Source organism: Triturus cristatus, chromosome 2_1, assembly GCF_964204655.1.
Source record: "Triturus cristatus chromosome 2_1, aTriCri1.1, whole genome shotgun sequence".
NCBI classification, from domain to species: domain Eukaryota; kingdom Metazoa; phylum Chordata; class Amphibia; order Caudata; family Salamandridae; genus Triturus; species Triturus cristatus.
This window is the reverse complement of record NC_140581.1, coordinates 517061327-517075355: the sequence shown is the minus strand read 5'-3', so window position 1 is coordinate 517075355 and position 14029 is coordinate 517061327. Positions and strand designations below refer to the sequence as shown.

At 44.3% G+C, this 14029-nt stretch overlaps 1 protein-coding gene across 1 annotated transcript in view; it reads right to left on the bottom strand.

Annotated features, from left to right (window-relative positions):
• Positions 1–12924, bottom strand: part of LOC146865586 (V-type proton ATPase subunit S1-like protein) — a 214560-nt gene extending 201636 nt beyond the window's left edge. The window contains exon 1 of the mRNA XM_085640751.1: positions 12753–12924. Coding sequence (XP_085496877.1) covers positions 12753–12847 — 95 coding nt within the window. The 5' untranslated portion in view covers positions 12848–12924. The remainder of the gene's footprint in view (positions 1–12752) is intronic.
• Positions 12925–14029: the final 1105 nt, after the last annotated feature.

Sequence of the window (14029 nt, the reverse complement as noted above, 5' to 3'; positions counted from 1 at the left end):
GACCCCATAAAGCAATGTTAAGATTTATAAAGGTCAACAGGAATGCCGTTTGGCCAGATGCTTTACACCCTTTACTCGCTTTTAAAGCCAAAGTGACCTCTTCAAGGGTAAATATTGGACAAATATGTTCATGGGGAAAACCTTTACTGAGGAATGAGATACAGACGCAGGTATAACAGAATTAACTGAACTCTCTCCACACTTTGAATAAACATTAGTATAATGAGCCACCCATTCAGCCTCACTGATAGCAATCTCTAAGCGTGAGCCTCTCTTTAGGAAAGGGGAATAAATCATGCGCCAGAAAGTTGTGTTATCTTTACTGAGGCATGCCTCAGGTAAATTCTCCCGGGCCTCCTCTTTCAGGCCGTCTTTCTGCTACTTAAAGGATAACCTGAGGAAAAGTAGGTCGCACACCGCTCGTCACACCAGCAAGTTGCCCCAAAGGACTGTGGGAAATGTAGTGGCGACGGCGGGTACGCCTATGCCACAAAAAGTAAATAGAACAGTATGTGTATGCGTTAGCCATCCCTGGACACGTGTTTCGAGGTAGTTGCCTCTCGTCAGCAGGGAGCAGGTCAGTGTAAAGGGGTGCCGCGTGGACTGCCAAATGTAATTAAAAGCAGGTCAAGTACCTCTCCTGGCGCGCAGGTGCAGACTCAAGGCTCGTCAGCCCGTTGGCTTAAGGAAGCCGTTTAAATTGAGGAAAAGTAGGTCGCACACCGCTCGTCACACCAGCAAGTTGCCCCAAAGGACTGTGGGAAATGTAGTGGCGACGGCGGGTACGCCTATGCCACAAAAAGTAAATAGAACAGTATGTGTATGCGTTAGCCATCCCTGGACACGTGTTTCGAGGTAGTTGCCTCTCGTCAGCAGGTAGCAGGTCAGTGTAAAGGGGTGCCGCGTGGACTGCCAAATGTAATTAAAAGCAGGTCAAGTACCTCTCCTGGCGCGCAGGTGCAGACTCAAGGCTCGTCAGCCCGTTGGCTTAAGGAAGCCGTTTAAATTGAGGAAAAGTAGGTCGCACACCGCTCGTCACACCAGCAAGTTGCCCCAAAGGACTGTGGGAAATGTAGTGGCGACGGCGGGTACGCCTATGCCACAAAAAGTAAATAGAACAGTATGTGTATGCGTTAGCCATCCCTGGACACGTGTTTCGAGGTAGTTGCCTCTCGTCAGCAGGGAGCAGGTCAGTGTAAAGGGGTGCCGCGTGGACTGCCAAATGTAATTAAAAGCAGGTCAAGTACCTCTCCTGGCGCGCAGGTGCAGACTCAAGGCTCGTCAGCCCGTTGGCTTAAGGAAGCCGTTTAAATTGAGGAAAAGTAGGTCGCACACCGCTCGTCACACCAGCAAGTTGCCCCAAAGGACTGTGTATAAGGTCGCATATTGTGTGTAGCCAAAATCAATTAATTCCTAAGGACGCTATGTTTCAATAATTCTGTTGATAACCTGACATGCTCAAGCAGAAAAAAACTCAGATTTGTGTTCTTTCCTAGAAATACTAGCCAAAGACTCTGGATCATCAAAATAATTAGGATGTCCCAGACCTGTTAAACAATATTTACCATACTTGAGCCACAGGATTTTAGGGGCGCACAAAGATTTAAGTCAGTCCTTTATAATGTCACGATTTAAACCCGTTGGCTCAGATGTCCAGATCTTGTGCCAGAACAAGTCAGGCTAAATGTTAATCGAATCTGCCAAAAAGGACACCCCTAATTCTGAGTGGCAGGCGAAAGTGGAGCAACTTTTAGGGAGTGCATGGAGAATCCTTAAAAAAGCATTTCCAAACAATTGAAATGATTGAACATTGACACAGCCCAACAGCTCCGTCCCATACATTGCGGTAGTCCGACATTAACCTTACATATGAGCATCGTCTCTCTTGGGGACATTTTACCCAGTTTCCTAGAAACATTAAGCAGTGATGAAATAGTTTTAACAAATTGGAGCCTCCTGGAGGGGATAGTGTATATCCAAGTCCCCTGTACATCAAATAAAATGCCCAGGTATGAAAAATTTGATGTAAAATTGATTTTAGTGCTCTCAATCAGTACATCACGGCATTTCATGGATCTTTTCCCAAGTTTCATAATAAAAGTTTTAGTTATAATGAGTTGTAATCCCAAGTCCTGCATAAACATAACAAACTCAGTAAGAAGACGCTGTAAACCTAGGAGGGTACGGGCCATAAGCACAGCATTGTCAGCATACAGGAGGGCTGGAATAGGTTGGTGGCCAACATCTGCTTTATAAAACACTACCCAATCTGTTTATATATAAATTAAACAGACAGCAAGTAAGGGCACAGCCTTGCCCAACCAATCTCTCTATGCTTAACAACTGTATACATTCCCCCTATAGCCCATAGCGCATTCTAGCCCTGCGTGCCGAATACAACTCTCTACGGAAATTGACTTTTGGTGGATCTACACCTAAGCCTTTCATGATAATCCAAAGTCTGTCATGCACAACACAATCAAATGCAGATGTTAAATCTAGAGATGCAAGAAACCTATTACCCTGTTTAATGTATTTATATTTCCTGACTAAAAGGCTCAAATTTTATGTCTGCCTTATTGTCCCTACACCTGAACAGAAGCCACATTGTAAGCCTGACATAATTTTATTACAGTCAGTCAAGTCCTGAAATCTATTCAGAAGAATACGACCAGCCACCTTATCCAAAGAATCTAATAAGAAAATTGGTCCGTATTGGGCATGATTACTGCGGTCTCCCTTCTTATATATAGGGAGACAAAAAGAGATTCTGTTCAAGTGTTTAAAAATCCAACGCTACTGCAAGCTTTAAAAAGCAGAGTCAGAAGGGGACCCCATAAAGCAATGTTAAGATTTATAAAGGTCAACAGGAATGCCGTTTGGCCAGATGCTTTACACCCTTTACTCGCTTTTAAAGCCAAAGTGACCTCTTCAAGGGTAAATATTGGACAAATATGTTCATGGGAAAAACCTTTACTGAGGAATGAGATACAGACGCAGGTATAACAGAATTAACTGAACTCTCTCCACACTTTGAATAAACATTAGTATAATGAGCCACCCATTCAGCCTCACTGATAGCAATCTCTAAGCGTGAGCCTCTCTTTAGGAAAGGGGAATAAATCATGCGCCAGAAAGTTGTGTTATCTTTACTGAGGCATGCCTCAGGTAAATTCTCCCGGGCCTCCTCTTTCAGGCCGTCTTTCTGCTACTTAAAGGATAACGTATATGATAACCTATATGCCCGTCTACAGTCCTGCACTTCCTGAGAATCCCTAGGTGATTTACATAAGGCTGCTTTTAATCTCTTCCACAGTGGGAGCCATCACACTCGGCAGGCATATAGTTAAAATCCTATATTTTTCCTGGGGTCCTGAATGGGGAAACACTACTTCAAGCTGACCTCTGTTTTGTGCAATCCAGAACGGAATCTCATCCTGTCTGATGGGAACTTTACCCATGACTACATTTAGTCTTTGTGGGATGATGTCCAGAGTACCAATAGTGGTTGTGCCACTTGAGCAGTGCTTGCAGGATTTAATACTGATGTTCGCATAACGAACTGTGTCAAACACCTATATATTGCTACTAAATGTTGATATCATTTATGCACTTATAATGTTGTCAAACTCTCGACATCAGGATGCGGTGTGTATTCGGCTAAGACTGTCCATGTTGTTCCCTCATTGATAAGGGGACCTAGTCTAATGTCATCTGTTGTGGGTGGTAGGGCACCATCAAACCAATTACTGTGCTCTTAGTATGTTAAAGGTATTTCTATTTCTTCATATGGTGTGTAGTTATTTGGAACTTCAGCTTATGTGTAGTTGTGAAACAGCCTTGCTGTGTCGTCTGCTGTTGGGAAGGTAACCCATGAATAGAATACCTCTGTCCTATATGCTTTGTGAGCCTCAACCACAAAGACCACATCTCTACCCGTAAGTGTGAGACCATGTTGTTGCAATTTCTGAGTGACCGCATGTCTGCGCTTCTCAGCAAAGAGGAAAAAATCCTTTAAAAAATGCATTCTTGAACAACCTACAGCCAATACACAGGGTTACTACTCAGCTGAGGAGGATAGTTCCTTCCACCAAGGACGTTTCCAGTTAGGAGGTGTGGAGGAGTCTCTAGGTATGCAAAAGAGAACTACTCAGGCAATCCATTAAATAAGAACCCAATCTACCAACGTTGGCGGAGCCATGTCGTATGATTTTACATTTTTCAGTAGGAACTGTTCGTTTGTTGGACAACATAAACGTTGGGGTGGTGCCAGACTGATTCTATGCATCCCCTCAGGATATGTTGGCCTATAGTCCTTCTAGCTCACAGTGCCACCATATGTACCCCTAAATCTAGTAAGGTAACAGATTGTTTGGGCGACCTCAAAACAGGACATCCCTGACTCTCAGATCTATAATCTTTTGCTCAGTCACTTGTGCTACTCAGAAAAGATACACAAGAAATACACAGAGGGATGTTTCAATATTTATTGAACCTTTGTGATTCTTGTATAAAATATCTGCGCTGCAATGATTAATAGACAGAACCAGATAAAAGTGATTAGCAGTATAGGAACAGTAAAAGAGATCAATGATTTTACCATTGTGCTAAAACAGTGTATATATGCTGGCAATTAAGTACTGTGTATAGTGTACTCCTGCTATGTGCTCCATAACCTAGTTGCCTAGGGTGGGTATCCTGCCAAGAATCCCATACTGGATGATCTAACTCACCATTACCTGAAGGTAAGTGTATGCAGGTCCCCATCTTGGTCATGAGTTGAACATCCGTCCTTGCACAGGGTAAACAGGAATTAGCTGGGCTGAGACTCCAACAACCACAACCTCGCAAAGACAACAAAGTGCTCCTCTGATTTGAACACGGAAATGCATGTGTATTTATAACAGTATCCATGCTTCCGTGTCGAGCCTTCAGCCAGGCTGACATTGTTTATTCTCTTGTGACCGCCATGTCACCTCATGGGCGAATGACAAACAACATTTACACAATGTGTGTTCAGGCCTACTACTAAATGAACAAGGTGTTGTGATAGTGTACTTACAAAGTGGAATTATAAGCAATGTGGTTTCAGAGAAACTAATCCTGTACTTTCACACAACCAACTGTGTGTCAAAAGTCATTATATAGAAAAGAAGGCAACTTAAGAGACGTGCATGTAAAAATGGAAGTGTTTCTTCCCCGGCCTAACATAGCCACGTGACATCTGGAGCATGAGCCCGCCATCCATCAAGTTAAAGACACTGTCTGCTGTCACATGTCTGCATCATGTGAGGGCCAGGGGTATAGTCCCTGGGTGCTTCATCTGTTCAGCTTGCTTTGTCCCTGACCCACCACTACTTCATGGCAACCTGTATGTGCCCTTCTATTGTCTGCACAGTGTCTTGAGGACACCCCTCATCTCTACCCCTGCCTTGGATTACTGTAGAGGTAGCTGGACGGGAGGGCACTCAGTCAGGAACCACTGACTGCATGCAAATCCATTCTGACTGCGTGCAAATTCATTACACGGTTGCAAAGATCTAGACTTGTGCATTGGAACTCCTGGTTCATTTTCCAGCTTTGTTGTTGGACCGTCCCCTATCCAGGTGCCCCTTGGCACTGCAACTATTCAACCATGGCTGGTGGTTTCCACTATGGCGAGGTGGCTGGTGGTATAGCACTGTGATGTATTTTGTGCCTGGAGTACAGGCACCAGAATCAACGGTAGTTTCCCGCCTCAGCCTTTGGTCTACTGTACTCCCTTGGACTGCGGCAGGACACTGGTCTGGTCGCTGATGTTGCTCCTTTCCCCTCTTTGTGACCGTTTTGTTTAACAGGCTTGGGAGAACTCTACTGGCCATTTTAGTGGGTGGGTGGATGTGGGCATTGTTTTGGGCCTGTGTGATATGCTAACGATGCATTGAGTCCTTGCAAATCCATTGAAACTTTGAAAAGTAGCGCTCTTCTTGGCACAATGAAAATAAAATACTGATTAGTGGCTGACTGGTGGCAGCATTGAACTGTATCTATTGTGGGCGTTTAAACGGTGCACTGTACTTTTGACTGTGAGGACCCTCGCTTGCAAGCATGCTGTGTGAACTGGTCCTATGGAAGTAAATGCTCTGTGGTCTGTGAGCCTAGCCCCGCGCTTGCTAAGTGATCTTTCCTACATGCTTGTGAAGTCGGGAGTTGATATATTCAAAATTGGCCGAAGATTTCAAAGCTGCAAGAAAACTATAATGTTTATAATAACATTCGGGGTCAGATCGCTAGATTTGAAGAAGTTAGAATTAAGGTTTGAGGCTGTATCCTTACTTTGTACATAGTATTTAGCTGAGGTGTATTGAAGATAGTTTATTTTTTATAAAAGGAAAGCACTGAGTGGACATTTAGGGGCATATGTATCAACATCTCCATTTGCGATTCTCAAATAGCGATTTTTTGAGAATCGCTATTTGAGAATTGCAAAACGGGATGTATCTAAAAATTCGCACAAATTTTGCGAATTCTTAAAATTCCTGAATTGCGATTAGCAAATTGCGAAATCGCAATTAAGGAATACCTTCCCATTCATTCCTATTGGCCAAGAGGCCCATAGCAATGACTGGGAAGTCCTTCTCAATTTGCTATTTGCTAATCGCAAATTGAGAATATTTTTAAAGGTGCAAGGGTGTCATGATGACACCCTAATGCACCCCTGAAATCAGCATGTGTGCGCATATGGCGCACGTACATGCCCTAAGGGCATGTATGTGCGCCACATTGCACTTTGAAAAATGCAAAAAAGTGCATTTTTCAAAGAAATCGCAAATTACCACCAACTTGTAGTTGGTGGTAATTTGCGAATTCTTAAGGAGAAATCGCACAACTTGGGTGCGTGTTACATAGCATTTAAGAAATCGCAATTTGCGATTTCTTAAATGCTTGCGCAAACTTAAGAAATCGCAAAATTAGCGATTCCTTAAGAATGCGAGGCTGAAATGCCTCATACATCTCATTTTGCGATTTTGTATTCGCAAACTCTGTTTTTTGCGATTTGCAGCGTTTGCGAATACCAAATCGTTTCATACATATGCCCCTTGGTACTTAAAGTGTATTGTGGTTGAGTGGGTTTTGAGTATTCAGCCCTCACTACCTCCTAGGGTAAGGCCTGGACTCTTCTGCCTCATTCTACTGTGAGTCAAATGCTAAAACCTGGTATTTCAATTGGGCAACCAACAGTATGGTGGGCCCAGGACAGCAGCGGGAAGCAATACCGATTGTCACTCCAATTGTGATTGCCCTTGGACCATCTGAAGGAGGTCTCGCCAGCAATGTGATTAAATGTAAAGGATTTTAGTTGTAAAGTGATAACTGTTGGTATAATCAATCTATGGAAGTGCTAAACTGAACACTATTCCGTTTTAAAGTGCATCATTAAAAATCCAATACTTTGGGCCACAGTCCTACAGAACCTTGTAAGAAAGTCATAAGGTTATTCCTACATTTGGAACACAATTCTGACTTCTTAGAAATTAATAAATAAACGCAGGGATAGTCCTGTGGAGTTCCGACTGTCATCGCTTTCGAGAATATGCACAGGCCTACACTACAGTGTAGGAAGTCTACATTTACTGACTTAGATGTCAAACAGCTTTGTTATTCGCGCCCTCAGTGCCATTGTAGAGTTGTTGAGAAATGCATATTACATATTAGCTACTTCATTAAGAATTTGAGTATGCAACCAATCAGATTCCTTGGATAGCATTCTGTTACTGCCAGTACAGGACACCTTCCCCATTTATTGGGCAGTATTGCCAGATTGGGCTGTTTCCCTCACAAATGGGGGGACGTTTTTCCCATTTGTGCTGGAAAAAACTACCCAGGGAGGTTGCTGAAAGTTGGGCGACACTTTCCCTTGTGTGCGCAAAATTTGTGGTTTCTGCGGCGCCCACAGAAAATCTGTAATAATCAGGGCCGTCAATCATTCACAGCGCGAACGCGCTACTTATGACGGCCCTGCTTCTTGTTGATGGCCTGCCCCCAGAGAAAATGGACCAACAATCTTGCAAGGGGCAGGCCTGTCATCATTTTCTTTTTTTACTTTTGAATACATTTGCCTGCCTCTCTTGGCGCGGGCGCGAAGCGTACTCAGAGTGCTGTGGTCTGGAGCTCGAGAAAGGAGGAGTCACAAGTGTCAAGGCAGGGCTGCTTGGCTTATCCTGCAGCCTGCTTCTGTCTCGCGTGGGAGTCCCTTGGTGCCCAGCAGGTGTCTTAAGGTGAGAGTAGTGTACAAAGTGTCCACTTTTCCTGCTCTACCCGTCAGCTGTCCCCTCTCTTCCTTTTATTCCCTCTCTTTCTGCCTCTCTCTCAGCTCCTCACTTGCTGAAACACGTGGTTCAATAATCGCCTCTTACCCTCTTGTTTCATTCTACTTTCCTTCATTCATCACCATGTGAAACGGATCCAAAAAAGAAAGAAACACTTTGTTGGAAATGTCGTCTTTTCCTTACATATTTCTGTTCCAAGGTTCAGCCTTGGGACCAAGAGAAAAAACAGGTGCCAAATAGGAAAAATAAATAACTGAATAAAGCATTACAGAGCAGTTGCAAAGTGGCCAGATTGGTTTTATTCTCACACAAACACATTAGGGCCACTCTACAGAGTTTGCCATTGAAGCGCTACTTTCTTTTTCTTGTCATTCTTTGAACAACATTGTTTTCCCTGGGTGTGGTAGTGCACCATTCCAGGAGGTTCTGCAATACCTGGTTAATGACTGGAGTGGAAAATGTTTATTGTGATCCTTATCAGCTCTTTTCCTTATTTTAGTTTATAAAATGTGTACTGTTGCTCTGTGTCAAGGAATGTGGTCTTTTTAACCCATACTACTAATGTTTTGTAAGGATTTAAGCAAAGGACATTGAAACGGGTCCCTTCCGGGCCCTGTATTCATGTGCTTAACATTTCAGGCAAAAACACTCATTGATTTATGAATAATTAATATAAAAGTGTTAAGGTAATAACCATGTTGTTCTGCTTACATTTCACATGCTTTACTTAATCTTGCATTCCCTATGAGGGTTTGCTTTTTCCAGAATGTTGTTATTTTTGTTTTCAGGCGGCATATTACTCTTGGGCATAATTTGAATTGAGTCGCATCTAGGTGTTAATAACGGGGCATAATTGGGATGTAGCTGAAGACAGTGTTAGTTTCTCTCAGTGGAACAGCATGGTGTTTAGTGTGGGAAAGGATGTGACACTATGGTCAGAGCTGCCGAATTTGGTACTGGGGAACCAGGTTCAGCCTTCATGACCAGTCCACCTGACCACTCTCCTGAGGAAGCACATTCCCATGCTAGACCGTAGAAACCCTAGCTAGACCTTAGAAGCCCTGGTGTCTTAGCACCTTGAAGGTCTGTCCACCACAATCCATACGGAAGTTCACCTCCAGTCTTGCAGGTAGGCCTACGAAGCAGTACATCCTAGAGCAATAGTGACTGTCACTGAGGTTACAGGTCTCTTGTGACCAGTCCGCTTCACCCATTGGTACCTCAATTGGCCTCGTTTCAGCAGGAGTAGTGCAACTCACTAGGGATCGGCAATGCAGGATTTTCATACACACCAAAGTAAGGGACATATTTACAAGGTAATGGCGAAGTGTGGCGTTAAGCAAACATTGCTAATGCCACGCTACGCCATTCTGAAAACGCAGGGATGTGCCGTATTTACAATGGTGCAGCATATCCCTGCATTTTCCCTAGAGCTGGCTCTAAACTCAGCTGCGTAGCGCCAACATAGGCACCCTTGAACCATAGTGCAAGGGTGCCAGCGTTAAGGGACTGATTGTTTATGTGCAGGAAAGTGTCCCTTCCTGCACATCAATAATCCAAAATGGAGAATTGTAACTCATGTGTGCTGCACTGTGCAGCACATATAGAAGTTGCAAATCATCATTTGTTAAATGATTGGGTATGTGCAGGAAGGGACACCTTCCTGCACATGAGCAATCATTCATGGCGATTTACTGTAATTTAAAGTTAAGAGCATAAATAATTAAAGCCCTGGCAGGGCGATAGAAGTAAAGGAGCCTCATGAGAGGGCATAGGCCAATGGTGGTATGGGAGTGAGACAGTGCTAATGATGAAGGGGAATGGAGTGGGATGGAACACAAACAATATGACAGTATCTGTGGAGTTGAGGGAGTGTCGGTGTTTTGGGTGTCGCCAAACGTTCTGGGAAATTGGGTCATTTTCCTTTTTGCTCCAACGGCCGTGCATTTATCTGTACCCCAAACAAATCCATCTGCTGCTTGCCAAGACTAGGAGCTTTAGTCGAGCGCTTGCTGCAACACAATGGAAACAACAATGTCCTCTATACTTTTCAGTGCCAGAGTAAGTGGTCAAGGTGAAGGACTTTGTACCGGAGGGCAGGGAATCAGTCAGAGTAGGTGACTTTTTTTGGCCTCTCCTTAAATTTTAACTGGAAAAGTGTGGAACTCTTGTATTACTGTAGCAACCCTCAGTTTTCACCCAGTTGCTTCACATTTACGTACACTTGTTTTGCACGAAAACTGTGTTTCAGATTTGTCTGTTGCAATGTTTATTTTTGATGTTGTCCCATATTGTGAAGGAGTTTCTGTTGTTGAATATCTTCAGACAAGTACATCGAATTTCAAGCAGTGCCAAACAAGTTGTGTTGCAAATACTTTAATACAAGGGGATATTTCTTAATATGTAGCTCATTATGTGGTGTTAATTCTGCATAACCATTCCAGTATTTTTTTTGGAGCCACATTGTTGAGATAGCATTGAAATTCCTATCCATAGACACAAAGTGGTTTATAATCTGCTTTTATAGAGGTAATTCATGAATGCCAGGTTCAGGTTTGGTTGTGTGGTGACAGAACTACAAGATGAAAAGTCAAAGTGGTGACTGGTCTTGAAAATGAGTATTTATTAAAACAGGTGTCCAGTTAACCTCCTCCCACTATCTGTATATTGAATAGAATTTAGATACATCCTTCAAATGTTTTCTGAAGACTACTTTTACTAAATTGAGAGTTTCGCTTTGGGCTGACACTGGTTTACTTATATCATACTTAAGCGCTTGAACGTCTTTGGACTTGAGATGGGTCTCAAAATCTGGCAACACTGAAATTGGGCGAGGGCTATTAACTTTTGGGTTTTGACTGGCTAAGCTGCTAATACTACAGCCTGACGGAATTGTGTGTTTAATTGTGTTGTGTTGGGTGGCTCTATCTATTAATGATAGCAAGAATATTTTCCAGCTTTCACAAATTTGTCCTCCTCACTGGCACCCCTAAAACTCCCAACCTTCCAGTCCCCCTGCAGCCCCATGCCCCCCTAATACCATGCATTCTCTAACAACGCTGAACCGTCTATTGCCCATACATGTAAGTGGGTGGCACTGCAGCGATTGCCTGGAAATTACAGACTTACACCCCACCAAATATCTCGGACCCCTTACAGTGAGACACGTTGACCACGTTGATTGACAGTCCAAAAAAAGACATAACAATAAGAAAGTCAATGACGAGAGCCGCCAATACGCCCCTCCCCCGTCATACTGACCCCCCCCCCCCCCCCCACCCCCAATCCTCATCTCTTCTACAACAAACCAGCCCGTGTGGTGAATAAACAGGGCTGAGTGGGTGGGGGTAGGGTGGAGATTAGAGCCCGCTGAAACACATATCCGTCGCTGCCCCATATCCTGCAAATATTGCACAGACGCTACTACTCTCCGGGCACGCTAAAGGACGTGCACTGAACAGCTTAGGGAATTTATTTAAGCAAAAAAAGGAAAAGAGCAAAACTTTTTTGTTTGGTGTTGTTTGTTTACCTGTCAAATAAACTAGACAAATGTGATGACAACCGGCGTCCCAGAGATAAAACACTCAATGCAGATCAGCAAAGTGGGGCACCAACGAGCCACATCGTAGTTACACGATTAACCTCCAGCAAATGAATGCCCATACTTAGCTCACACGGATGCATACTTCATATATCACTGTCATCCGTTTCACAACCCCCTTGGCAAAATGCCCCCGCTCTTCGCAAAACTCTCACAGACATTGGAGCGGTGCTCCTAGCTTTGAACTAGTTCGTTCCCGCTATGAAATACTGTTTATTTTCACTTTCCTTAGTGTGGGAGATGATGCCTCTATGAGAAAAGTCCCAGAAAAGGGCCGCTCGCTCCGTGGCCCAGATTCACACACACTTGCTTGAAAACATACCTCGTCCTCGGCTCGCACGCGCACCCGACCAACGAGCTCTTAATACAAGATTAAACAAATCGCCGCATGCCCGAGCTGCCCTATATGCAGAGATCTCGCGCGCACCGGGCTCGTTAGCAGGTTGACAAAACGGCGCGTGCCTCGCAGCCGGGGAACGGACACGGTCCGCTACACATGCACAGCCTGCAGAGTTGCAACCGCACCGTCCTAAAAACCTGCCTGCAATTAACAGACATGAAAAACTGGAAAGGAAAACCTTATCATTGTTCTTAAGCAGGTATCGTAAAGCATGCACTAACCCAAAACTAATGCAAATACTACAAATGAGAGAGTGTGCTTAGAACAGTGTTATTCTCTGCAGCATTTTCACGCCTAGCATCCATTTTCCTTCCATTTTACCTTTGCATTTTTATCACTGTTATCGTTATGCCGGCAACAGGAATCGTGTGAACACGGATAAGTACTTCACCCCTACAAATTAAACTGCATTAAATTAATGGGGGCATGAGCCCGTACTGACCTCGCCTCCTCACTTCTCAACATCTGGCCGTCGGAGAGGGAAATCGCTGCACACATCGCGAACAATAAAAGGAAGAAAGGGATGTTTCTTTCCATTGAGAACAGAACGAGTCCCTTTCAGAACTAGCACATCTGTTAATCTGCTGTCAAAAATAGGATTGCACTACATAGCACTCTGCGGGGCACGTGACGACGGCACTTCCAACCAATGGGTGACGGATGCTGCAACCGCATCAGCGTTCCAGAGATCTGAAAAGACATCTCTTCGCTAGGTGAACGTTCGCGCAGCCCCCACAGCCAGCGCTCTCGGCTTCCACTCACGTCATTTACACTTTCACGTTTACCTTTTTCTGTGGTGATAATAACGTCTGCCGGCTGATGAATGCTCGCCCTCGGTATTCTTTTGTACAATATCTCACGCGGAGAGGTGCGAGCACAACGCATCAGGCATCCTTCCTGAGCTCAGTGACTGGGGGCACTGCTGTTTCTTGAAGTCTAGAATGTTCTAACTACTTCCTCGCCATCTACATTACAAAGAGTCGTCCTTTCCTCGTCCAGTTCTTTAATGTGGCGTATCCACCTTCTGGCAGAATCGTTTACTACTCCACCTTTAAAAGGCCCACCCCAGAAGAGGAGGGGACAAATACGCCAGCCGTCCTCATCACGCCCTGCGCATCTAATCCAATAGGTGAAACTGGTCATGCAATGCCACCCCAATGCTTTCCCCAGTAATCATGACTACATCTCCCAATAAACACATTCTAGACTCTTCCTACTTCTATCCCGCCCATTATCCTTTTCAATCCAACTAACAGACTCACATGTCCACTGCTCAAATTAACTAAAAAATCACTACACTACTACACAGCTAATCCCTTTTGGGTTTCTGAGTACAGTGCTACTCGCCGAAAAGAACTTTGACACCTCGTCAGGAGTAGCAAGTGCTATATACATACAATTACAATATAATACAATATAATATCCAGCCCATATTTACATAGATGGCATGGTCCTCACCCCTACATCATCATCCAAAGTAACATGATGCCACTCCCATCACTCGCAACACCTACTCACATTAAAATACACGCCACTTGATACCAGATGTGACCCAAGCACATACAGTGGAACTCCCAGTCCTCATCATCTCACTCTGGAGGAACTGCATACCTGCCAACTTGAAGAACAATCTCACGTGTGAGGAGGGGGCGGGCATTGAAGGGGGCAGGGCCTCGTGCCGAGAAGTACCTACGAGGCACTATTGAACCCCACCCCAAC